At 53.6% G+C, this 27,103-nt stretch overlaps 1 protein-coding gene across 1 annotated transcript in view; it reads right to left on the reverse strand.

The window, feature by feature from the left end:
- AP2A2 (adaptor related protein complex 2 subunit alpha 2) overlaps nucleotides 1-27,103 on the reverse strand; it is an 81,381-nt gene that overhangs the window by 21,621 nt on the left and 32,657 nt on the right. The window contains exons 3-7 of the mRNA XM_076001595.1: nucleotides 13,370-13,512; nucleotides 11,641-11,834; nucleotides 8,742-8,871; nucleotides 5,257-5,358; nucleotides 2,165-2,273 (exon numbers count right to left, since the gene is read on the reverse strand). Of these exons, the coding sequence (XP_075857710.1) occupies nucleotides 2,165-2,273; nucleotides 5,257-5,358; nucleotides 8,742-8,871; nucleotides 11,641-11,834; nucleotides 13,370-13,512 (678 nt within the window). The remainder of the gene's footprint in view (nucleotides 1-2,164; nucleotides 2,274-5,256; nucleotides 5,359-8,741; nucleotides 8,872-11,640; nucleotides 11,835-13,369; nucleotides 13,513-27,103) is intronic.

Below are 27,103 nucleotides of genomic sequence, written 5' to 3' on the forward strand. Positions count from 1 at the left end.
GAGTTGGAGGTTGCAGTGAGCTACAATGATGCCACTGCACTCTGCCCAGGGTGACAGAGTGAGACTCTGTCTCAAGAAAAAAAAAAAAAAAAAAATTTAAGATTCTACAAGAACCAGAGAAAATAATGAATCAAAAAATAATGAGGGCCAGGCGCGGTGGCTCACGCCTGTAATCCTAGCACTCTGGGAGGCCGAGGCGGGCGGATTGCTCGAGGTTGGGAGTTCGAAACCATCCTGAGCGAGACCCCGTCTCTACTAAAAATAGAAAGAAATTAATTGACCAACTAAAAATATATATACAAAAAACTAGCCGGGCATGGTGGCACATGCCTGTAGTCCCAGCTACTTGGGAGGCTGAGGCAGGAGGATCGTTTGAGCCCAGGAGTTTGAGGTTGCTGTGAGCTAGGCTGACGCCACGGCACTCACTCTAGCCTGGGCAACAAAAGTGAGACTCTGTCTCAAAAAAAAAAAAAAAAAAGAGAGAAACCAACAAAAACAACAGAACATCAGAAATAACTCACACAACACGACTACTAAAAGAACAACACCCCATCCAGCCACACAGGACAGGGACGGTGTCCTGCTGAACCCCTGGGGACCACTCAGTAAGAGCGAGGAAGGGCTGTCTAAAGCCACGCCACCCTGACCGCACCGGATCCCGTCTGATCTCGGAGCTAAGCAGGGCTGGGCCTGGTCAGTGCTTGGACGGGAGAACTTAGGAGGGTGCGGATTCTGCCAACCACATCACATCAGAAAAGGCTGGAGAGAGTCAGACACTAGCCTGAGAGGGATGAAGGAAGACGAAACGCACACAGTGGGCAAGCGCGAGGGGCCCGAGTCTGCGTTGCCCCAGATCTCAGACCAAGGAAGGCCAGACGTTCTGGGGACACAGCTGCAGCCGGCAGATGGGTGAGCTGCAGGGCAGGGCCGCAGGCAGGCTGGCCGGGCGCTGCCTCGGTGCCGGGGAAGCCCCTACCACGGGGAAGCCCCTCCCACCCACCCCATGGAGGGAGCACCGGCAACGTGGCTGGTGTTTTTGCTTCAGGGTAACAAGATGTTTAACATAGAAAGTTACAAAGAAATATCCTACATGAAAATAAATTAGAGTAAAATATGAAGGTTAGAACAACAAAGCAATATTTGTAAAGGGCAATTTGGAATTTGTAACCAAAACTTTAATGCACATTCTTCCACCAAAAGATTCTATTTCTAGACAGAGAAAGATTGTCTCGGCTGGGCGTGGTGGCTCACGCCTGTAATCCTAGCACTCTGGGAGGCCGAGGCAGGCAGATCACTCAAGGTCAGGAGTTCGAAACCAGCCTGAGCAAGAGAGAGACCCCGTCTCTAGTAAAAATAGAAAGAAATTAATTGGCCAACTAAAAATACATAGAAAAAATTAGTCAGGCATGGTGGCACATGCCTGTAGTCCCAGCTACTAGGGAGGCTGAGGCAGAAGGACTGCTTGTGTTTGAGGTTGCTATGAGCTAGGCTGACACCATGGCACTCCAGCCTGGGCAACAGAGTGAAACTCTGCCTCAAAAAAAAAAAAGGAAAAAAATTGGCCGGGTGTGGTGGCTCATGCCTGTAATCCTAGCACTCTGGGAGGCCGAGGAGGGCGGATTGCTTGAGGTCAGAAGTTCGAAACCAGCCATAGCAAGACCCCGTCTCTACTAAAAATAGAAAGAAATTAATTAGACAACTAAAAATATATACACAAAAAATTAGCCAGGTATACTGGCACATGCCTGTAGTCCTAGCTACTTGGGAGGCTGAGGCAGTAGGATCGCTTGAGCCCAGGGGTTTGAGGTTGCTGTGAGCTAGGCTGACACCACAGCGCTCACTCTAGCCTGGGCAATGAAGTAAGACTCTGTCTCAAAAAAAAAAAAGAAAAAATTGTCTCAAAAAAACTGTACACGCACAACTCAGACACCTCATAAAAGCACAGACAAACCCATACCTTAACAAAACTGTGAGTCCCCCAGTAACTGCTCCATGAAAGCAGACACAGGTGGGGCAGCAGTGGGAGGAGCCACGGAACCAGAACCGGGCTAGTAAAAGACTTCATGTGACAGTAAACAAACGGCTGAGGTCCAAGACATGGAATTAGTGTCTTGGACACTAATTGGTGAGGTGGCTGCAGCCCCGGTGGCGCCGCGGCCGTTACCTGGAGGCGGGTAGCACTGCAGCAGCCTCAGCAGCTTGACTGACAGCCAGGGTGCCGGGACGAAGTAGTAGGTGTAATCCTGGAGGTCCGTCGAGGCCGACGTCACGATCTGCAAGGCAGCAGGGGCAACGAGACACGCTGGGGACGGTTCTGTCCAACATGCTGGGAGTATCTAATGCTGCCTTCCTATCCTTCGGGCCACTTGGAGGGACGGTGCCGGCACCTTCTGCAGGCAGCTCCAAGGGCTGCTGCTGGCCTCCGCAGCACACAATGCAGCCAAACAGCAGCCAGCACTCGGTACCAAGCACCACGGTGTCTGCACGTGGCACTGGTGTGGCAGACCCCGACCGAGCTTCTGAACAAATGACCACTGCCACAGCCCACGTTCCACCAACACCCAGGTAAGTCCCTTCCCCTCCTGCTTCAGGGATGGCAAAGTAGCACCTCCCTCCCTACAAAGCACACCTGTGTGACACCTATAGGCCAGAAGTGAACCCTGACCCCTGCCCTCAGCTGCAAGATACCAACACAGACTCAGGTCATGGTTACCTTCCTGCAGTGAGGTAAGTGCTAAGCTGTCTGTCAAGAAGTCTGAACACACACATACCAAGCAGAAGAGACAGGAACCACGCCTCATCCGAGCAACGCAGAGACACAGCCAATACAAGCTATCTTTGAAACATGCTATGCCGGCCACTAAAGCCATGCTCAGAAATGTATAGCTTTAAATATGCATATCTGAGGCTGGGCACAGTGGCTCAGGCCTGTAATCCCAGCACTCTAGGAGGCCAAGGCGGGCGGATCGTTTGAGCTCAGGAGTTTGAGACCAGCCTGAGTAAGAGCGAGACCCCGTCTCTACTATAAAAATAGAAAGAAATTAATTGGCCAATTAATATATATATAGAAAAAATTAGCCGGGCATGGTGGCGCATGCCTGTAGTCCCAGCTATTTGGGAGGCCGAGACAGGAGGATCGCTTGAGCCCAGGAGCTGGAGGTTGCTGTGAGCTAGGCTGATGCCATGGTACTCTAGCCGGGGCAACAAGAGTGAGATTCTGTCTCCAAAATAAATAAATAAATAAACTCTTAGAAGAAAACATGAGCAAAGGCTTCACAGGACTAGATTTGGGGTGACTTCTTAGATATGACACAAAAGGCACAGGCAACAAAAGAAAAAATAAACAAACAGGACTTCATGAACAATTCCGTACATCCAGACACTCCCAGCAGGGTGAAAGGGCAGCCACAGAACGGGAAGGTCACTTCCAAATTGCATACCTGGTGAGTAATACCCAGAATATACAGAAAACTCTTAAAATTCAGCAATGAAAACCACAAGAACCCAATTCAAAACTGGGAAAAGGATTTGAGCATTTCTCCAAAGAGGACACACAGACGGCCAATCAGCATGTGGAAGGATGTGCCATGTCACCAACCGCTAAGGAAACGCGAACCAAAACCAGCAGGAGACTGCGCCTCACAGCAGACGGAATGGCTGCTGCCGACAGTGGAAAATAACAGGTGCTCACAAGGACGTGGAGAAACCGAAACCCTTGTGCCCCAGTGGTGGGAACGTAAAATGGTGCAGCCACTCGGGAAACAGTGTGTTGGTTCCTCAAAAAACTACAAATGCAACAACCATTTGATCCACCAACCCCACTTCTGGACCCAGACTCCACACCACGGAAAGCAGCTGTACATGCGTGTGCAGAGAAGCACCATTCACGATGGCCACAACACGGGATCAACCCAGGTGGGCACCGAGAGACAGGTGGGCAAGCAAAACCGGCTGCGCACACAGTGAAAAGTTCCTCAGTCTCAGAAAGGAAGGAAATTCCGCCATACGCTACCAACATGGGTGAACCTGGAGGGCGTCACCTGAGTGAGCAAGCCGTCACCATGCCATCCCACGTGAGGCCCAGAGTGCTATCAAATTCACTGAGACAGAAGGTACGACGGTGGTTACCAGGGGCTGCGGATGGGGCTGCAGAGCTGGTGTTCAACGGGAACGGTTTTAGTTCCACAAACTGAAAGAGTTATGCAGACGGATGGTGGTGACAGCTGCACAACATTGCGAATACACTTAAAAATGGTTCAGGTGGGCTAGGCAAGGTGGTGCCTGTGGTCCCAGCTACTCAGGCGGCTGAGGCAGAAGGATGTCTGGAGCCCAGGAGTTGGAGGCTGCTGTGAGATGTGATGATGCCACGGCACTCAAGCCTGGCAGGCAGAGAAAGAGAGATCGATCCTAGCTCCAAAAAACTAAAACCCCCAACACCGTACAGCCGGAGGGGTTAAAACCCCAGAGGAAGCCAGGAAGTGACGGCCAGTGCAGAACAGGAGGAACAGGAGACCACGCGCACGCGGGCGGGGCGCCGACTGCGTGGCCACACGCAAGCTGGTCTGGCCCCGTCCATCTCCTCAGGCCGAAGAGCAGCCGCCCACGTCCCAGCCGGGCCGCACCTACGTGGACACCCACCAGCACCTCCCGTGCGTGGACACCAGGAGGCGCCCACGGCCGCACAAGAGACCATTCACAAGAGCTTCAAAGTGGAAAGGAGCTAAATGTTCAGCAGGACAGTGGATAAATTACATATCCAAACACTCGAAGTCTATGCAGCATCAAAAATGACTGAACAAAAGCTCCATAAAACAAATATGAGATATTCACAAACAATGTTGAGCAAAACAAGTCAAATACAAAAGAAGCTATGCTGTAGGATCCATTCACATGAATTCAAAACACAAAGTTAAAAGACGGGGTTTCAGACGAATGAAAATCATAAAAGAAAGCAAGGAGTGGGCACCACACGGAAGTCATAACCGGGGCTCCCCTCCGTGGGGAACATGGGGCTTCCAGGAGGCGGCAGTCCACGTGGAGGCTGAGCCCTCGCTCACCAGACGGCCCTGTGCGCTGTCCTGCAGTGCCCTCAACAACTAGAAAGCCCGGAGGAAAAGCCAGGCACTACCCAAGACGGTTTTCATTCTTAGATTTCGAACTGGGCCAAATACCTCGTATTCCAAAAGTTAACTGATACACAAATTAAATTACTAGGACAAAAACCCACCCTGACTTCCGCCCCCCATAAGCACTTACTCTGCTTAATCTAGAGACGGCCAGGGATACAGACGTTTTGAACTCTTCCGGGTTCTTCTGTGCCAGCGTGGTGATGAGGCTCGTGGCGGCAGTTACCACACCCTGGCGGAAGAACACACAGGTACCTCGGATTCCAGTCTGAATACTTGAAGCTGACCACTCATCTTAAATTCATTTTCCAAGTAAAACTTTAAGAGCAACAAACTGGCGGCCCACGGGCCACCTCGGCCCTCAGCGGTCAAACCCACTCCGACGGCTCCATGCTGTTGTCAAAACCAACACAGCTCATCTCTGAAAGCCTGGAAACCCAGCGGCGCTCAGCCCAGGCCCTGCCACGGTGAGGGCGGGGCAGCGGGCTAAACCCCCCACCTGCCCTGCTGCCCCTCAGGCCTGGGCACCTGCACCACTGACTTGAATCCTCCCAGCTAACTGTAAAGGGAGGCGGCGCGGTTAGGATACCCCCAGACCCAGCCGACCCTCCACAACCAGAGGCAGCCGCAGGAAATGGCTACTGAAAAGTCTCTTCTCCTTTGGGAAAGGTCCGAGCCGTGTCTCCACCACCCCGTCCCTGACCCACCACAGGCCAGACGAGGGCCACCGGCACCCGCCCTCCACCTGGCCTCGCGGGAACAGACTGAGATCCCAGGGCCCCAGTCACCTTCCACGAAGCACAGGAGAGCCTGCTGGCGTCCCAAGACAGACACGTCATCACAGTAACTTGGATCCCTTGAAAGACCTGGGTTATGTGACAAGCTTTTGGGCTCGCTTCCTCATTCAGGCAAAAATAAATTTTAAAAAGTTCTCTCACAAATATTAACAAAAACACAGGCCAGGCGCGGCAGCTCAAGCCTGTAATCCCAGCACTCTGGGAAGCTGAGGCAGGAGGATCACCTGAGGTCAGGAGTTCGAGACCAGCCTGAATAAGAGTGAGACCCTGTCTCTACTAAAAATAGAAAAAAATCAGTCAGGCAACTAAAACTGGAAACAAAAAACTAGCTGGATAAGGAGGTGTGCTCCTATAGTCCCAACTACCTGGGAGGCTGAGGCAGGAGGATCACTTGAGCTCAGGAGTTTGAGGTTGCTGTGAGCTAGGCTGACGCCACGGCACTCTAGCCCAGGCGACAGAGCAAGGCTCCATCTCAAAAAGAAAAAAAATAAAGACAAAATGAGCAACACTTATTGACTCTGAAGCTGTGAGCAGCTATCTCAGGAATCGTCTACTCGAATCATCTATTTAACTGTGCCTGCTGGGGAGCGGGCGCAGGGCTTCCAGGTGTGCACAGGCAAAGGCGGCCACGCCGGGCGCCACAGCGGTCTCCCAGAGGGCCGTGTGCCCTGCCTTCTCAGCTTCCTGAGGCCAACGTGAAAGCCACACTACAGAAAGGGATCTGGGCTGGTCTTCTTGAATGTTTCCCAGCCGGCACAGTGAGTGCTGACGGGTTTTCCCACATCCCACGGAGAACTCTGAAGAAACTACGTGTAGCAATATGTAGATTCCAGCAGGGCAGATGGAACCCGGCTCCGAAGGACATGGACAGAGGTGGTCTGGAACCAACCTAGCGGCCTGCTGACAGCGACCTGCAGGCGCTGGGGCTGGCCTTCCCGCCCCCGCAGGGAGCCACACTGCAGGGGTCGCACCTGAGCAGGGCCTCATCTCAGCGCCATGCCACCCTCAGGGCCCAGGACCACCTGGCCCAGCGCACGCAGTGCGAAGCTCATGTCACTCCCCACCCCCCCAGCGCAGCACACGGGACTTCCGAGCCTCCTCCACCTGGCCCTGCCTACGCCTCCCCACGCCACTCCCTAGGAGCACGAGTGGGCAGCTGACACCCTTCCTGGGGTTCCTGCCAAGTCTCAGGCCTTCCCCAGCGACAGAGCCAGAACGAGTTCTACAGAAGCCACGGCCACGTGGAACACAGCAGCCTGAGAGACGCAAGAGCAGGCGCTGAGAAGAGCTGAGATCTGGCAAGAGCCTGCAGCAGAGGGGCCTTCCTGGTCTGGCGTTGGCGCCCCTCAACCCCATTGCCTTTAGCCTGTGTTTCCATCACCTATGACTAAGAACATGCCAACCAAGGCACCTGGAAAAAGAAAGCTGCACACATGAAAATGCAAAACCAAATCAAATAGCTGGGGTCACAGGACCACAGTGTCCAAGGAGAGGCACCCTGTGGCCCTGAGGTACAGCCCTGTGGCCACGGGAGCACCCCTGCCTCTGCCAGAATCCCACAAGACGTTCACGGTCCCGTGTGCAGAAAGCACTGAGGGAAGCAGGAAGTTCTGACCCTCCAGCAGCCCAGCGTGCACTGCCCTGTCGGGCAGGAGCACGTGGCCGCCTCGCCCACCAGGCCCGCCTGTGGCCCTCGGGCTGCACGCCCTCCACTTCCCACAGCACTGCGTCTGCGACAGCCCTCTGTAAACTCCTGGCTCGAGCCTGCGTCTGTGAGAAGCTCTTTGATCTTTCTGAGCCTCAACACCCTCATCTGCAAAAACGGGAAAAGCCAACTGCCTTCCAGGGCCTCGTGGTGGCGTGATGCCTTCCGACCTCACTGGCGGGGCCTGAGGTTGGACAGCCCCTGGGGGAGGGCAACATCCTCAGCTCCTCCTCCTCCTCGGGCCCCTCTGCCTCACCCTCCACACGACCTGCGGGTCCCCCAGGACGGGCAAGGACGCAGGGGAAGCTCAGGCAGCCGTGGGGTCACGATGTAACCACCCACACCCTCCCCTGAAACCACATGTAATGATTATTTACTTTCCATTTCCTCTTTGAGGTGGCTTTCTCTTCCAGGAAAAAACGCAGTGGCCAGCTAACACACTCATGCCAGTCGACTCTGCAGCAAAGTATCTGTCTGTGTCACTTTGATTCTCTCCCTGACATGACGGAACCAGGCAGGACACGGCCACCCTGCCCCACATCTGCCCCTGCCAGGCGCGGGGAGCGACTGTGCTCCACACCCTCACGCGGCCCCTGGAGTGAGTCCCCCGAACCCTCCACCCCTGGTCTGTGAGGTGGGGTGGCCGTCGGGCCCGGCCCATGCAGCAGTCATGGAGGCCGGGGAGGCTGCAGGCTGGAGCCTGGTGGGGACCACGGGACTCCCCACCACTGCCCTGAACCTGGCAGAGACAGGGACACCGGGTGGGAGCCGCCGCCTGCTCAGGCTGTCTCCAGGAGACACGGGCCCCGGTTCTGCGCCTGTGCGGCGCCCCTGCCCCTAACCAGGCCGGCACACGGGGCTGGAGGAGACGCCTCGTCACAGGACGGGCCAGAGGGTGTCGCACTCCCCCAGCCCAGGAAGGGAGACGCCTCACGCTCTGCACAGCACCTGCAGGCCCCATGCACCCACGTCCCAGACGTGCAGCCACAGCCACAGCAGTGGCTATGCAGCTTCTCCTCGGCATCCTGAGATCACACCGGGTTGCTCCCACAGCGGCTGTTTCAAAAAGGCTGTTTGGTGGGTGAGGGTGGAATGGAATTCGAGAGCACTCACCAAATGCTGGTCGTTGAGGAGGTGAACCACCCGGGACGTCCAGTCGCCCATGGGAACGAGATCGGGGGACGTTCTGTACAAGCGCAGCAAGCACAGGGCGGCGCTCTGCTTCACGCTGTCCATGGTGTCTCTGAAAGACAGAATCGCCTCACTGAGGACAAGTGGCCCCGCGTGGCCCCGACAAGTCAAGTACAGGACGGCTGCACAGACCTCACGCAGTCACCAGGAGTCCAGGGCCTGGGCGGGTCTGGCATGGCGGCCAGGAAGGCGGGAACAACAGTCACGCCCCTCCTCCCGCCAAGGGTCTGCTCTGAAGGGCAGCACCAGAGCTTGCGGCAGGTGGCAGAGTCCTGCCGCAGAAGGTTGCGTCGTCAGCGGTCCCACCTCCAAGGACAGCAACCGTGACATTTCTCTGGCTGGGCAGGCTGGCCACATTCAACTAATGTTCATGGTTAATTGTTTCAACTACAGCACTTTCCTTACAATTTACGTGATAACTGACAACCGCAACAGAAAAGCATCAGAGGGCCTCGCTACCACGGAATTCCCTTGCCCCTTTGGTGATTTCCTCTCTTGCCTCCCAAGCGACTGGCAGGCCCCCTCCCTGCCCCACCCCAGCTTCCCTTCACCCTGAGCGAGCAGAGGTGGGAGGTCTGGGAGCAGCTCGGCGTGGAGGGCGCCAGCGCTAAGCCTGATGCATTCCCAAGAGTAACAAACTGGGAGTGGTGAGAAAAACCTGTTACACGTACTCTCAGCACCACAGACACCTCCCAAGCCTCACTCAGCCCCTCAGTCACACAGCATGACAGCCCTGGCCCGGTCGGTCTCAAAAGGGATGACTTCTGGGCCAGAGAGCCAGTGCCCAGACGCCGGAGGTTTCCTGCTCTCCCAGAGAGCACCTGGTCAGGGCAGAACCAAGGCCACAGGGAGGCTCCTCAGCATCCGGCCAGCCTGTGGGGGGCACATGTGGTGTCTCTCTCCTCCCTGCCCCAGCCAGGGCTGCTAAGCAGCTGGGACGGCAACAAGCCGGCCAGAAACTCCCAGCAGCAGTCGAAACACACCTGGAGAACCAGCCAGTGTCCTCAACGCAATTCACACAATCACAGGAACAGATGCTCCGCAGGAAGGAAGGAGGGTTTGGGGGGCATCTTTCCATTTACCCCTCGCCTTTCAGCGTCTTTATTCCTCAGTGAGACCAAACCAACCTGAGAAACCCCTCAACCTACCCTACACTACTGCAAAAAGAAATTACTTTCTGGGAGGTCGAGGCAGGCGGATCGCTTGAGGTCAGGAGTTCAAAACCAGCCTGAGCCAAGAGCGAGACCTCGTCTCTACTAAAAATAGAAAGAAATTAATTGACCAACTAAAAAAAAGTATATATATATAAAAATTAGCCGGGCATGGTGGCACATGCCTGTAGTCCCAGCTACTTGGGAGGCTGAGGCAGGAGGATCGCTTGAGCCCAGGAGTCTGAGGTTGCTGTGAGCTGGGCTGATGCCACACCACTCACTCTAGCCTGGGCAACAGAGTGAGACTCTGTCTCAAAAAAAAAGAAAAATTAGTTTGAGTGAAAACTTCTCTTGGATGCAAACACCCCTGGGGAAGAGAGGGTCCCTCTGCCAGTCCTCACCCCGTACTCAGATCAGCTCACGGTAGGAACCAGGCATCCACGCTGGTGGGTGGTCGAGGCCACGTCAGGGTCTGTGCAGGGCACAGCTGGGCCATCACCACCAGACGTCCTGGGCCTCCCCAGGACTGTGCAACACCTGATCCTCCTTCAACAGACGCTGTGGCTCAAAGTAGCCAGCTTGGTTCCACGCTCACAGCCACGAATGCCAGCTCATGAGGGAGGGTCACCGGCCTCCCACTCCCACACGGATGTCCACAGAGACGCCTCCAGGCAAGAACACAAGGGGAGGAGGACTGGGGCACCACCACCCGCCCTGCTTGGCCAGCGTCTCCTGCTGCTCCACCACACGCTTCCACGTGTCCAACATCGCCACTCGGGCTGTGGCCTGTTGTCCCACTTGGCCGAGTGTCCCGGAAGGGCAGACAGAGGGCCCGTTGGATGGCCCAAACTGCTCTAAACTCTTCCAGTACTGGCGGCTCAGCCCCACTGGGCCTCTCTCCAAATGAGGGGTCAGTCAGCCAAGAATTCTCTGGAGTCTGCTGCTTGGCCTCTTCCTCAGTTACGCTTTTGTGACAGAGCAAGACACAAAGCACCGTTCCCTCAGCACCCAGCGAGCCCAGAGCCCTTTCTCAGCGTGGTTGTGGTTGGCGTGGTTGTGGCTGGCAGGGTCTGGGCAGGGCTGGGCTTTCTCCCTTGACCTCTTTTTATTTATTTATTTTTATTTTAGCGTATTATGGGGTACAAGTGATAAGGTTACATATATTGCCCATGCTCCCCTGCCCCCTCAAGTAAGAGCTTTAAGCGTGTCCATCCCCCAAACACTGCACAACCACTCGTTGTGGTTGTATATACCCACCCCTCCTCCCCCCTCCCACCCCCCGATAAATGTTACTCCTATGTGTCCACTTAGGTGTTGATCCGTTAATACCAGTTTGCTGGTGAGTACATGTGGTGCTTGTTTTTCCATTCTTGAGATACTTCACTTAGTAGAATGGGTTCCAGCTCTATCCAGGAATATACAAGAGGTGCTATATCACCATTGTTTCTTAGAGCTGAGTAGTACTCCATGCCTTGACCTCTTTTTAAATCTCTGCAGTGCTGGGGAGGACGCGTCTGACTGGACTCACCTAAGATCTAAACCTGTAACTCCTGGTGCAGCCTTAGGCTGTAGCACATCACCACCACGTGAGAGGGGGAGCGAGCACAACACCGGGCAGACTGAGGACGTACATACTTGATTGTATTTAACACAAGAGGCCAGATACATACCCGGCTACGAGGATTTTAGGAACCTCCCCGGCAAAGGCCTCGGCCATCTCCCGGCTGCCCACGTTGGCGATGCAGTGCAGGGCCAGGCCCATGAAGGTGGGGTTCCGGCTGGCCAGGTCGTTCTTGATGGCGTTGTTGATCAGGCGGATCAGCTCGCTGTTGGAGTTCACCAGCACGGAGATGAAAAGGTAGCCCTGTGTTCCAAGAAGACAAGACAACAAACACAGTGCTCACGACTGTGGCCTAGAAACCTGGCACAAAACGATGCCCGGACGCTGAGCCTTCGGCAAGCCCCTGCCCACGCACGCGGAGATGGGCGAGGCACAGAGGGCTGTCTCCACCTCGAGCAGAGCACAGTGCTAGCGCAGAGCTGCGGGGTGTCTGGGCTCCCGATCCCACTGTGGGACCGCTTTCCAACTCGGCGAAGCTCCCCAGGATGCCGCTAGCCAGACGCCAACAGGAACCAGACCCTCGGGCCTCCCCCGAGTCCCCTCACTCGGCTGCAAGCCCTGCGGCTGAGTATGCTGGACATCACACTCCCTTCAACTCGGGGTGGGAAGGAGTAACCTCACTGAGAGGCTGGTTTCAACTGCACTGACCTCCAGAACCCCACTGACTGCTGCCTCCCCTCCTGAATCTGCCGTGTCCCATGTCACCCCCAACCAACAGGCTGAACCCCAGTCCTGGGTCAGCACCAGCTCCTACAGCCATGCGCGTGGGCCACGGCCTCGCTGGCTAGGAGGGCACAGTGACTGATCACTCACCACGCAGATCAGAGGTGAACCCAGCTTCCTTCCTGTGGCTCTGGGAGGACGGCCCCACGAGGGAGCCCCCTGCAGCTGCCACCACCCTTTCGGCTCTGCCGGGCGCTCCCGGCTCTGCTAACCCCGCTCCGCCCACCCTCAGACTCTCTCGGCACGTCTGACACCTCCCCAGGGTCCCTTCCGGGGCGCTGGCCACAGCTGCGACCCTTCTCGTGGGGCCAAGCAGGGAGGGCCTGACTCCCCACAGACCAGGGCCCGAGTCCCCAAGCCCCCTCCCCCCTACCACCTGGCACACAGCAGACACTCCGTACGTTTTGTTGAACAAAGTCCAACACTCGACAAAAATCCTGAGATACCTGGACTATCTTAATATCTGTAAGTTGAATTTTTTGACAAATGGAGGAAAACGTTACTTTATAACACTGGGGAAAACATGAAAATAATGTTCCCACAAGAGAATGCAGAGCTAAAACCGCAAAGTCTGAGGCGGCTTCAGAAGGGGGGGCCACCTGGGACCGTGCGCCGCTCTGCGAGAGGGCCGGGGAGGCAGAGGGCACGCCCTCCGCGTGCTGACTCCGCGCCTGCTTCAGAAACGAGCCTGCGCGGGGCCACGGACGAACCTGGCCGTGACAGCACAGCAAGGCGGCACGGCGGCCAGGGACGCCGGCCCGTCTCCCACGGCTGGGCGCAGGACACAGTGCAGCGCGATCACCGGGGCGCCGGGCCTCCCGCAGCCCCAATGGACACCGGCAGGGAGATCCCCGGGCTGGTCGGAAGCGGGCGGCACAAAGAGCAGCCCACCAGGCGCTCCCCAGGTGCTGCCTCGGGGCTGACACACGTCCCCAGCCGCACCAGACCACGTGGCTCGTGCCAGACGTGGCGGGAGAGGCGGCGGCGTCCAGGCCAGCGCATGTCTGACACAGCCGGGCTCACGCCGCCATCCCACGCGCCTCCGAGACACTCACGATCTGCTTCTCCGTGTATCTGTTGGAGCTCAGCAGGTTCACGGCCTCCATGTGTCCAAAGTCGATGTCGTGGCCAAGCAGGAAGATGAAGAGCAACTTGCAGACGTATTTTTTTTTGCTATAGCCATCAAGAGCCTTGTCACCTAAAGAAAAGGCGGGGAAAAGGTTTTATTCCAGGTGGCAGATGCGAGGGGAACTGGGAATTCAGCAGCAGGAAAAAGGAAGCGCGCGAACGAACCTTTGAGCGGCCGCACCCAGGTGCAGCGCGGACACTGCTGAGCGTGAATGATGTTGCTAACGGTGGTGCACATCAGGACACAGACTTTTGGCTTCCCTTTTAAAAACAGAAGCCAGAAGACCAGGTTGCAAGAGTTCTGCCTTCCAGGACAGCCCTGGGCAGGCTCGGCTCAGCCAGGCCCTCCTTAAGCCTTGCTCCAGCCACAACCCCCCAAAGGACCCCACCGCGATGGAATTTGCAAGCCTTGCCCGAAACCATCACCTTAATCTTTCAAGTAAGTTTATTAATTTAGGCAGATGAACATACTCTAAATTACCTTCCATTTCACAACGGTTTAGGACAAATCACCTGGTCGTAAAAACAAGGTCTCACACATGCCTGGAAAGGACTTCTTTCCTTTACCTGCATCACGGCATGTGTGGACGCCTCACCAGCGATAACGGCAAGGCAGATTTAAAACATGTAACTGGCAGAATAAGATTCCACTTGATAAAAGGACCACTCATAAAACAGCAACTCAAAGTACTGTTTAAAAAGAAAAGGACCATTCAGCATTGCCGCTTCAAATATCAAAAGTTCTTTTTTCACCTAAGAAGGACAGCCAGACTATGGGTGAAAACAGGAAAAGAGACTTTGGTGTGCTTTTTTTGTTTTTTTTTTGTTTAAAGAGACAGGGTCTCCGAGGCTGCAGTGCAGTGGCACAATCATAGCTCACCACACCCTCCACCTCCTGGGCTCAAGCGATCCTCCCACCTCGGCCTCCCAAAGCGCTGGGGTCACAGGTGTGAGCCGGCATGGCGGGACGAAAGGTGGCCTTGTGATGGGCCGGGTCTCACCGAGACACTGCTGCCACAGCATGAAGGGTGCGTGTGGCCTACAGGGACAGGGCCTGGGAAGAGAACATGAGCAGTGCTCAGCCGCTCTGGCCCCACTTGGGAAAGGATGATGCACTGACACCTCCAAGAACAGGCGACGGCCAACCTTGTGGGCTTGTTCAGAACAAAAGCACGTCTGTCCCCACACTTCCCAGAGTGATGGTGCATCACATGCTCTGACTCCAGAAATCACCGAGACTCGGACCTTTGTGCCAGGTGTAAGCGCTTGCCTTACAGCACCAAACACACCCTCCCTGCGCTCTGGCCCTGGGCGGAGCCCTAGCGCCACCCTCCTCCCCACCTGCCACGCAGAGGGCGCTGGAGGGACACGGCTGGAGGCGGGGAGAGTTGCACTGCCTTGGCTGGGCTGTGACCTTCCCATGACCCTCTCAACACCACCCCAGCGCCCAGAGGGCCTGCTGCCCACACCGGCACCCAGGTTCTCTCCGCAGCCACCACGTGACTTGCCAGGGCACAAGGTTCCCCACTTCCCGCCGCCGCCACTCCCACAAGGGCCTGCTTGGGCGTGGCCAAGCCCACCAACCACTCAGCTCTGGGGACTGAGCCCCCCTCTCTCCACACAGGTCAAGCTCCGGCCCTGGCGAGGGGCCCCTCCAAATCTGCCCTACCCCGGGCGCTGTATATAATCTCCTTCTATTTTAGAGTCGTTCTTTTATCAGAGCTTAATAATTACTGACGACAAAGGCCCCTCTTTGGCTCACCATGAGGGCTCACTCTCCTGAAAGGACCCAGACTGACAGTCTTCAAAATGCTGCTTTCACTACTGGGCTAGATTTGATTTTTGATTCCAGTAATTTCAAAACGTTAGGCTGAACTTTAATTTTCTGAGCTGTGAGATAAGAGGATAACAGCGACACCGACCTCCCTGGCTTCTGCAGATCAAAGGAGAGAGGGTGGACACCTCACCCCAAGCCACAAGTGCGTGGGGACTAGGGTGGGACTCGGTCTGAGGGCTCAGCCACTCTCTAGTCCTGTGATCTCAGGCACCCCTCTGAGCCCCAACTTCCTCGACAGGCCGTTACAAAACTGCAACAGGACTTTGCACACAGAGCTTAGCAGTGTCTGGGATGAGCACCATGCTTCACTGACTCGTGAACTGCTTACTGATGTTGCAGATGTTAAAATGTGAAAAAAAAGTCTATCTCGGAATGACTGAAACTAGTAAATTTTTTACCACAAAATATCAAGCAGGAGGAGACAGGGTGTCACACAGCACCCAGACACCCCTCGTCCCAAGGGGCCAGGAAAGGGGGCAGTGCCCTCAGCAGCGCCAGGCCCTGCCCCCAGGCCGTGGGGCCCAACCCTCAAGGGAGGGCGAGGCGGGGGCTCTGTCCCTGTCACCACCGCTGCACCCAGCCCTGCCCCAGTGCCTGGCACGGGCAGTTGCTCGATTGGTTTATGTTGGTTACATAAATGAATGAATAACCAAATAAACTATAAACTGAAAAACAGGGCTGCCCAAGGAAATGAAAAAATAAAATTAAGTTTTTACATTAATAATTCAATAATTTATTTATAAAAGTTAATTATAAATATATAATTTAATTATGTTAAATTAGGAATAAAATACTTTAAGTGTTCTCATCACAAAAAGAGTATGTGAAGTAATGCATATGTTAGCTTGACTTGGCCATTTCACACCATATCCATATATCAAAACATGTTATGCACATAAATATATACAATTTTTACTTGTCAATTAAAAAAAGATTTAAAGCATTTTTCTTAATCTAAGAATAATAGGCCAGGCACGGTGGCTCACAGGTGTAATCCTACCACTCTGGGAGTCCAAGGCTGGAGGATCACTTCAGGTCAGGAGTTTGAGACCAGCCTGAGCAAGAGCAAGACCCCATCTCTACTAAAAATAGAAAAATTAGCCAGGCATGGTGGCACATGCCTGTAATCCCAGCTACTCCAGCTACTTGGGAGGCTGAGGCAGGAGGATGGCTTACGCCCAGAAGTGTGAGGCTACAGAGAGCTGTGATGATGCCACGGCACTCTGCCCCAGACAACAGAGCAAGACTCCATCTTTAAAAAAAAAAAACCAAACACTTTGGTATTAAGTCAATGAGTCTTCAGTGATAGATAAATGATGAAATTTAAACAAAATCCAACTGAAATGCTTTGAGGTGTTTTCAAGCATTAGTATGTACTACCACTGCCTTTAAGCCATTATTATTTTAAAACCTGTGTCAGCCTCCACAGATTTTACTGATTTGCAGGTGGACCATCTTCTGCACTGGAATTTTAATGATTGCTTCTCTAAAACAAGTAGACAGATTTCTTAAATTTTCCCTATTAAGAAAATCTACCAGCCAGGCGTGGTGGCTCACACCTGTAATCCTAGCAATCTGGGAGGCTGAGGCAGGAGGATCACTCAAGGTCAGGATTTGAGACCATCCTGAGCAAGAGCGAGACCCCAGTCTCTATTGAAAATAGAAAGATTGACTTTTCCCTGGAATTTAAAAAAAAAATAAAAAAAAATAAAAAAGAAAATAGAAAGAAATCAGCCAGACAACTAAAAATATATAGAAAAAATCAGCCGGGCATGGTGGGACCTCCCTGTAGTCCCAGCTACTCGGGAGGCTGAGGCAGGAGGATTGCTTGAGCCCATAAGTCACAGGTTGCTGTGAGCTAGGCTGACGCCACGGCACTCTAGCCAGGGTGACAGAGTGAGACTCTGTCTCAAAAAAAAAAAAAAAAAAAGAAAAGAAAAAAGAAAATCTACCTTAAGTAAATTTATTAAATAGTTTTAAAGAAGTTTGATATCTGGCTACTTCTCACTGTAAATAAATGAGAAACAAACTTCTACGGGTAGGGATAACTAGTTAATCCCTTCAAAAGTAACACCATACACCCTAAAACATTCAAAAGCGAAACGTCGTGACGTCTGGAACGTGCTCTAGAACACTCTGGGTGGGCCGGGGCAGACAGAGCAGGCCGGGGCGCCATGCGGAAGGCGCCTTACGCTCCTGCGTAAGTCGAAATGTCCGTGCGATTTAACAAAAAATGAGGCTGGGGCTTCTACCCTGTTGGCCAACTTTCTTAAAAGAGAACGTGTCCCAGAGTGAGCGCGACGCCTGAATGCACGCGGACTGCGGTCAGCACAGAGGCCGCTGGGGCGGCTCAGCGTGTTCAGGACTCGGCCGCGGGGTGGTCACCGGCTCACTCAAAGGCTCAAGGACAAACACGGTCCCAGGTGGCCACCCTCGCAGGGCCAGAGTCTGACCGGCACCCGTGGTGTGACCGCAGCGGGTCCACTGCCTCGTGCGCACCTAAGCACAGCCTCCTCACAGCCGCAGCGCCCTGCCAGCGAAGCCACAGGCCCCGGGCAGAATGCTCTGGAGCGTGGCCGTCAGCCGCCACGACGCAGAGCATCCGACCTGCAGGCAACATCTTCTGAAGGCCTAAAACGCTTTTTAATCAACTTCTGTCTGGACCTTACATGTTAACACAATATAAGGCTCATGCTGGCTATTTTAACAAGACTGATTTCATATGTTCCTTGCCTGTATAAACTGCCCTTTTAAAGTTTTTTGTATATAGTGCGTGGGATAGAATTTTTTTTAAAAAAAGGCCAAAAAACACAAAGTTTTTTGTGTTCACTGCCTTCTCTACTTAGACTCCGAGGAACACGAAATTAACTAACCCACTGCTCATTCTCAAGCTAGGTCTCAGTCAACACACACAAAATAAGGTGCCTTCAGTGGTTTCTTAGACATCCCACCAAAAGCACAGGCAACAAAAGAAAAAGTAAACTGGACTTAAAATTTAAAATTGTTATGCAACAAAGGACACTATCAACAGTGAAAAGGGAACCCACAGGGCAGGGAAAAGTGTGCAAATCATATATCTGATAAGGGGTTAGTATCTAGAATATACAGAAAACTCCTAAAACTTAACAGCAAAAAAAACAAGCAACCCAATTCAAAAATGGGCAAAGGGTTTCAATAGACATTTCTCCAACAAAGACATACAAGTGGGCAGTGTCACATGGAAAGGCGCCCAGCATCACTCGTTGTCAGGGAAACGCACATTAAATCAGAGCTTGCACCATCAAGGGGCCTTGACCAGCAAACAGAGTGCCAGAGGCAGGCCCCTGGCTCACGCCTGCAGTCCCAGCACTTTGGGACTGAAGCAGGAGGACCACTGGAGCCCAGGAGTTGGAGGCTGCAGTGAGCTATGATTTTGCCACTGCGCTCTAGTCTGGGTGACAAAAGACCTTGTCTCTTAAAAACAAAAAAAAATTAAAGTATACTAATAAAATTATTCCTAAATATCTCATTATCATTTTTTGTTTTCATTTTCTGTAGAGACAGGGTCTTGCTGTGTTGCCCAGGCTGGTCTCAAACTACTGGGCTAAAGCGATCCTCCCACCTCAACCTCCCAAAGTGCTAGGATTACAGGTGTGAGCCACCACACCAGCCCCAGCATCTTTAAATAGAATGAAAACATCACCCCCCTAACCTAGCGGTGGCCCCATTCCTGGTACATGCAGCCCCAGTGATCAACAAGCCCCCAAGCCTGGAGAGCCAGTGAGCATGTTTATATGCTCATCTTGTTCCTAAATATCTCACATACAAGAAAAACACTCCAGCCTCATGGATTTTTCAAAAGGGCCAAAGTCTTGCTCATTTAAACACGTGGTTCTTCTGTTTGTATAAAGCTAAAGAAACATACAATATTCAAAAGTAAACTAAAGCCAATTAGTTTTCAAATCCCACCCTTCCCACAATTGTAAAAACACGTTTAAGCTTTAAGCTATGAAGACAAATTTAAATATTTTATATTCTCATCCTTAACAACTATGAAACAGAAGCCACTTTGGTCTTACGCTCCCCACCCTTTTTAACCTAAAACTCCCTTACGCATGCTCTGGGGCTGCCCTACCCCGGCCCTGTCAACAGTGGCCACGCCACATTAGCACAAAGTGGCTGCTTTGCAGGGTGGGGAAACGCAGCCCGTGCACCTACACGCTTTGCCCGTTGCCACCGCGGGCAGCAGGCTCCACACCCGGACCGTCTGCCAGGGCGCGGTCCCTGCTGGTGCCGTGGGCACGGGAAAGGTGTGCCTTCGGGCAGGAGCCGTCACACAGACACTGCTGTCCACGTGGCGGGGAGACGCGGGCCCCTCCCACGGGCGGGGTCCCCGAGAAGGTGGGGTGCGGGGTCCCGCCGTAGGAGACCTGAGCCTAAGCCCCTGGCAGAGCCTCCCTTACAAAGACAGCCTAAGCCCCTGGCAGAGCCTCCCTTACAAAGACGCCCGTGCCCAGCAACCGAGGTAGCAGGTGTCACTCCGGCCCGCGCAATGGCAGATGCCGCTCACTAGGGAAGGGGTCAGAGCGCGGCAGCCGCGTTCTCCTAGAGGACAGTTAGGTTGTGACCCCTTTGCCCTCTCCCCCCAGTGTTACAATGTCCCAAGGGAGGACGGGAAGCGTCCTGCTCCTCACGCCTACAGCATGCCTGGCCCAGCGACACCTCCCACCTGCACGCGCCCTGCTCTGAAGCGCGTGAGGGCGGCGGCACAGTGAGTGTGACCGTCCCTCCCTAGAACAGGCCATCTTCTATCTTGTCGGTCACCAGGGGGTGGGAGTTAGAGCCACGAGGAGGTGGCACCACACACCACACCCCCGCCGGAGTGGCTGCAGGTGAAAGGTGAGGTAATTCCAGACGGGGCAGCTGCGCCAGGCGGTATGTTTTCCGGGCAGCCACTGGGGCCTCCAGCACCCCACCGGGACTCCCAGGCCAGGCTCCGCTTCTGCAGGCAGCGCCAGGCGCTCCGAGACCTTCTAGCGGTGCTTTGTACGTGCTCTGCTTCTCTGGTGAGTCGGGACTACGTCAACGGCACCGATCAGGACGAAATTCGAACCGGTGTGGATCAGCGTATCCAGAAACTTCTAGATATTGCAAGACAGACAGAATGTTTTTCCTACAAAAACGACTGCAATTATCTGTGCAGAAACCAGAGCAAGTCGGCGAGGAGGCTGTCTGGGGCTAAGGAACAAGTTCCTGCGGAAGGACGCGCTGGCCCTGAAGCCCGTGACAGGGCTGAGGCCCTGGTGGCAGGCGCTGGGACGTCACCTGCAGCACCAATGGCAGCGACACCCGCAGGGCTCCTCAGCCGGCCAGGAACTGAGGCAGCCACCAGCCCGCATCTCAGACGCCGACCCGAGGGAGCGTGGGCTGCGCAGGAGGTGGCCCGGACAGACCGTTCGCCACACAGTTCTCGTGGACGTGGCATCTGGAGGAACTCTTTGCCAGAGAATAAGCTGATTTTAGTTTTATACTCACACCTAAAATTCTTCCACTATTTTTTATACGCTGTCTAATTTCTTGAATACTTTATAAAATGCCTGTAGCTTGGGTAAACCAGGTAAATTTTTGTGTCTTTCGCAAAGTTAGACAGTTAGTGTGACGACACTTATACATTTTTTTTTTATGTTCTTTTGATCTTTTAATTTCAGTACGACTTTCCATCCCTGAGTGTTTCCGGTCGCCGGGCTGGCTGTGAGATCTGCGGGAGAGACGCTGACGGTCTGAGAACAGGGCTGAGGACCTTGCTTGTGGGCCTTTGCGGTGACGCCCCACCACGGCAGCGCAGGACAGGCAAATCCGCCGTGTCCACGCTGGACTGCCTGGGAGCAGGAATCGAGCGACGATTTTATAACATCTCAGAGCTCTCGGAAGGAGGGTGCGCTTGAGAGTCAGTGGGAAGAGGATGAAAATACCCTGGGTCAGTGCAGTAATACCGCAGCAGGTCCCGAGGCTAACGCTGGCTTTTCCTTGGGCAAGTTTCTATTTTGTGTCGTGTTTATTTTCTTTTCTTGATGGGGAGGGATGTGGTGGGGGCAGTGACGTGCTGAGTTTCGTTGTTCTGCGGTGACGAGGCAGTGAGAGTGGCGGGGCAGAGGTCCCAGTGCCAGGCAGTGGCGCAGGTGAAGCACGGGGCGTGGACGCCGGCCTGCTTGCCTCTCAGTCTGGGCCTTTGCTCTTGTCGTCTTTGTTTACGTTTCAGGAGGGGAGATGTTTTCCACGAAGGATGACTGTTGCTAATGGAGTTGATGCCAGGGGACTGGGGTCTCGGGGTGCGGAGGGGCTGCAGGGTGACGCTTCACTACTTAACTTCCACAAAGAGCATTGGTGTCTCTGGCTCTCGTTGGGTGAGGTTCTCCCGAATACAGTCTCTTGTTAAATTATACTCCTTTACCCAAAACAAAGGCCTCACTGTCTTCTCAACAGGCAGCACTTCTGCGGCTCAGTGTCTGGGGTCCTCTCATTTGCCCCAGCCCTGAAGGTCCTGCTCGCACACTGCCGTCCCTCACGTTCCTGGTCTGGCCTGGAGGCCACCTGGTCCCTGAGGCCTCCCAGGGCCCTTTCTGCTGTGTCCACAGGCTCAGGACTACCCCTCTACTGAGCCTTGGCTTGCTTCTCCCTGGCGGGTCAGTGACCGTTCTCTCTCTCCGCCCCTCCAATTAGGCATCGCTGCCCTGACACATACAGGGACCATACATGATCTCTTCCACACACGCCACCTAGAACTCACTTCTGTCTGCGTGCACGTGTGCTGTCTGCGTCTGGCACATCTGGCACATGGAGCTGGGATTACCAGCCTGAGGCCAAGGAATCCTCCAATTAGAATGTACAGGTGAAACAAAACTTTTTTTTTTTTTTTTTTTTTTTGAGACGACTCACTCTCTTGACCAGGCTAGAGAGCCGTGGCGTCAGCCTAGCTCACAACAACCTCAAACTCCCGGGCTCAAGAAATCCTTCTGCCTCAGCCTCCCTCTTGAGTAGCTGGGACTACAGGCATGCACCACCATGCCCAGTTAATTTTTTCTATATATTTTTAGTTGTCCAGATAATTCCTTTCTATTTTTAGCAGAGACGGGGGTCTCACTCTTGCTCAGGCTGGTGTCGAACTCCTGAGCTCAAACGATCCACCCGCCTCGGCCTCCCAGAGTGCTGGGATCACAGGCGTGAGCCAGGGCGCCCGACAAAGACAAAGCATTTTTTCCTTCTTTTTCTGAGATAAGGGCTCGCTCTATTGCCGGCTGGAGTGCAGAGGTGTCGCGTCATCACAGCACTCTGCAGCCTCCAACTCCTGGGCTGGGCTTAAGCAATCCTCCTGCCTCAGCCTCCCCAGGAGCTGGGACCACAGGTACACACCACAACGCCCAGCCAAACAAAGCCTTTAAAAGCTCACATTATATGACCTCAAGGTTGTTAAACTGGTCAACTCATGGTAATTAGAAACTCTGATTGGCAGCTTTAGATTGCTTGATTAAAAACCTAAATAAACTGATTGGATTATAGGCATCTTTTCAAGGTAGTTCTTGGTGAAAAGACTGGGAACTATTCTAGTATTTGGTGCTCAGTGAAGATATTTTTTAATTAATGTGTGTACCAGTTAATACCATTTCTTTATTAAATTCAAAAATTTTTTGTCAAATAAATAGCAATTTTTCGATCTTGAAAAACATAAAGACAAGATGAACCGCGCCAAGTGCTGGCAGGAACGTGGGGAGTGGGCCTCTCGTGCATCGCTGGGGGGTGCAAAATGGTACAGCCACTTTGGAAAATAGTCTGGCAATTCCTCAAAAAGTAAATTGTACACTTTGCACATGCCCTAGGCGTCCCACTCCTAGCTAGCCAGCTACCCGAGGAGAAGGAAAGTGTCCACACAAAGACCTGTGCCTAGGCGCTCCCAGCAGCCAAGAACTGGAAACAGCCCCAACACCCCCACGCTGGTGAGGAGGTGGACGCACCGTGCACAGACAGCAGCAGCTCCAGCAAGGAGCCAACCCTGATAATCTGATAAACAAGACACGCCTGAACCTCCAACGCAACTGAGCTGAAGAAACTTTGACCCCTTTATGATTCCTTCTATGTGAAATTTCTAGAAATAGCAACACTAGAGTAGTAGAGAGTGGATAAATGGCTGCCTGGGCCAGGGGCTGGGCTGGGGGCTGGGACAGAGGCTGGGGGCAGGGGCTGGGCTGGGGGCTGGGACAGAGGCTGGGGGCAGGGGCTGGGCTGGGGGCTGGGACAGAGGCTGGGGGCAATGGCTAGGGGCTGGGGCCGGGGCTAGGGGCTAGGGCAGGGGCAGTGGCTGGGGGCAATGGCTAGGGGCTGGGGCAGGGGATAGGGGCAGTGGCTGGGCTGGGGGCTGGGACAGAGGCTGGGGCAGGGGCTGGGGGCAATGGCTAGGAGCAGGGGCAGGGGCTGGAGGCAGTGGTTAGGTGCAAAGGGCACAACATTCTCTGTTGGGACTGTGGTGGACATCACTTCTCTACCAGCATTTGTCAATATTTAAACTGTATACTTAAAATGGATGAATTTTATTATGAATAAATTATACTTCATAAAGCTGATTTTTAAAACATTACTGTCCAACTACTCCAGGGGGAAAAAAGATGAAAGGACAGGAGCAAAGGACGGAACTGGGAAGCCAGCAACGGCAGCTCTACAGACAGGCTGGCCCGGCCCGGATGGACTCTCTCACTCCTCGGCGGGAAGTCACTTCCTAAGTCGTTCTGCGTCTACAATAACACAAGTTCTTTACAGCAGAGGCTGCGAATTTTTTATTTGTCTTTGTTTCCCTAGTGCCAAGAACCCAGTAAACACCCATGGTTACTCAGCAAATTAACATGTGCTATCTGGCAAGCTCATGTAATCGAATCATGTCTCCGCGTGTGATAACGCAACAGTTGTTGCCTACAGGTTTCAAGATTAAGATACTCCAGCCAACACATGGGGCAGCTACCCCATGCCACCCCAAAACAAGACCTGCACCACTCCTTGCTGATGGGTCGGCAGGTCAGTGGGGCAACCGCTGAGACCCAGCCAGGCCTGGCCAGGCTGCCCCGGTGCCTCACTCCTGGGCCCTGTGGCCACCCAAAGCACATTCTGCTCATGACAGAGGTAGGAGACGACAGAGGTAGGAGACCACAGCGGGTAATGCACCTCAAGCTTCGGTTTAGGACTGGCACACAAACACTTCTGTCCAACACAACAGGACACGTCACGTGGTAAACCCTAACATCATCCCTTAAAGCTGTGGCCCACAACCCCCTGCCACGGACGGGTACCAGCGTGCAGCCTGTTAGGGACCGGGCCACAGAGCTCCGCCCCCACCCCCGACCCCCATCCATGGAAAACTTGTCTTCCATGAAACTTAGGAACGGGGGTGGGGACAGTACAGCAGGAATGAGCCGCAGACAAGCGAAGCTTCATCACTCGAGGCACCAGTTGAGCCCCCCCCAAGCCCCCTGGAAAAACTGTCTCCATGAAACCAGTCCCTGCTGCCAGGGGACCACTGCCTTAAAGGATGAAACATCACAGAGAAACCATCTGGGCCTACAGCATTCCTGATGGCAGATTTTTAAATTACAGGTTCAACGCTCTAAGTTCATGGGGCTACTCAAGCTCTATCGTCTCTTGTTTGCCGCCAAGTATTTTACTTGCAGATCCATTCTGATCTCCACAGGACAGCACCGTCACGCACTGTGACCTGTGGATCACCTGCACGCCTGCCCTTCCTTCTGGTCTTTCTCTGTCTCCACGATTTTATCTGCGGCTTTCCCTTTAGAGTTTCTTTTAGCACAGGCCTTCTGACGGAAACTCCTCTCCATTTTTGTCTTAAAAAGGTCTTTTTTAGCTTCATTCTCAAAAGATATTTTTGCTGGGTATAGACTTTGTACTTGGTTGTCACTTTCTGAGTACTGTGGAGTGGGGTTTGCTGCCAGTTCCTGCCTTCTGTGTTGCTACTGAGGAGTAAGCTGTCGGCCCACACACTCCCGGCTCCTGTATCTGTTTGTCAAATCTTTATTTATTCTGTGTTTCATGAATTTCTTTTTTTAAGAGACGGGGTCTTGCTATGTTGCCCAAGTGAGAACTTGACTCCTGGGCTCCAGCAACCCTGCTGCCTCAGCCTCACGAGCAGCTGGGACTGCAGGCGCACCCAGCTTGCCTCGTGATTTCTTACGAATTCCCTTCCAACAGTGCCTCTGTTCTATCCTCCCCCTTTCCTCCTGGGCACCAGTTACCCTCTCAGACCTTCTTACGCGCCACATCTCCTACCCACCCTCTGCTCTCCATCTTCCCCTCCAGCTGTGCTGCATTCAGGACAGTTTTTCCCGAGCTCTCTTCCGCAACACCAAATCTCTCTTCAACTATGTTAGTCATCACAGCCATCCAATGTGAGTTCTTCATTTCGACTACTGTGTGTTTCAGTTCTAGAATTTCCATTTGGCCTTATTCAAAACCTGCCATGTCGCGTTTTATACCTTCCGAGTTTCCTGCTGAGGTTCTCAAGTTTATTTCTTTGAACACAGGAAGCCGAGTTCTTCATATAACCTGGGTCTGCATCACGGGCCTCTGCAATCCTGTTTCCATTGCCACTGCTGGTTCTCACCCATGGCATCTTACTTCTCTGTCCCTGATTATCTCTGACCATCCAGGGCTGGAAACCTGCAGCCTCAAGGCCACATGTGGCCTCCAGATCCCCAAGTGCAGCCAACAGAAACTAAACTTCACAGAACAAATCCCTTTATTAAGATGATTTCCTCATTTAATATTTGGATTCCGTCAGAAGGCTACGCTCAAGGATCAAGAAGGCCTCCACCCAGGAGACTTCAGTAGCACCCCTCCCCAGCCTCCTGGTCTTGCCAGCATCTCCTGTGGGGCACACTCGCCCTGACTGATGCCCACGTCCTACACCTTCAGGCTCACCAGAAGCACAGCGCCTTTCTGTAGCTGTTTCTCTGGGACTAGCAGGTGCTCTTGAGGCACGACCAGCTGCAGCACTTGCCCACGTGGGTTTTTGCTTCTCCCAGTATGACCCAGTGATTCTTCTTTCTTGTTATTCTTTTTTTTTTTTTTTTTTTTTTGAGACAGAGTCTCACTTTGTTGCCCAGGCTAGAGTGAGTGCCGTGGCGTCAGCCTAGCTCACAGCAACCTCAAACTCCTGGGTTCAAGCAATCCTGCTGCCTCAGCCTCCCAAGTAGCTGGGACTACAGGCATATGCCACTATGCCCGGCTAATTTTTTTTCTATATATATTGGTTGGCCAATTAATTTCCTTTATATTTATAGTAGAGACAGGGTCTCACTCTTGCTCAGGCTGGTTTCAAACTCCTGACCATGAGCAATCTTCCCGCCTCGGCCTCCCAGAGTGCTAGGATTACAGGCGTGAGCCACCGCGCCCAGCCTCTTCTTGTTATTCTTTGATGCTTTTAACATTTTTTTAATGCTCTGTCAATCTTTTTAAATTGTCTCAAATGCAAGGGTTGATCTACATCAGCAGTGTACAATACGATGGCCTCACGCCACATGTGCTTAGCATACACTTGACACACATGCCTAGTCCAAACTGAGACACGCTCCGCTGGATTCGGTGGCCCACGCCTGTAGCCCCAGCTACTCGGGAGGCTGAGATGGGAGGATCGCTTGAGCCCAGGAGCTCTGGGCTGTAGTGCGATATGCCAATCGGGTGTCCGCACTGAGTTCGGCATCAATATGGTGACCTCCCGAGAGCGGGGACCACCAGGTTGCCTAAGGAGGGGTGAACTGGCCCAGGTCGGAAACGGAGCAGGTCAAAACTC

This window comes from Microcebus murinus, chromosome 4 (assembly GCF_040939455.1).
Source record: "Microcebus murinus isolate Inina chromosome 4, M.murinus_Inina_mat1.0, whole genome shotgun sequence".
Lineage (NCBI taxonomy): Eukaryota > Metazoa > Chordata > Mammalia > Primates > Cheirogaleidae > Microcebus > Microcebus murinus.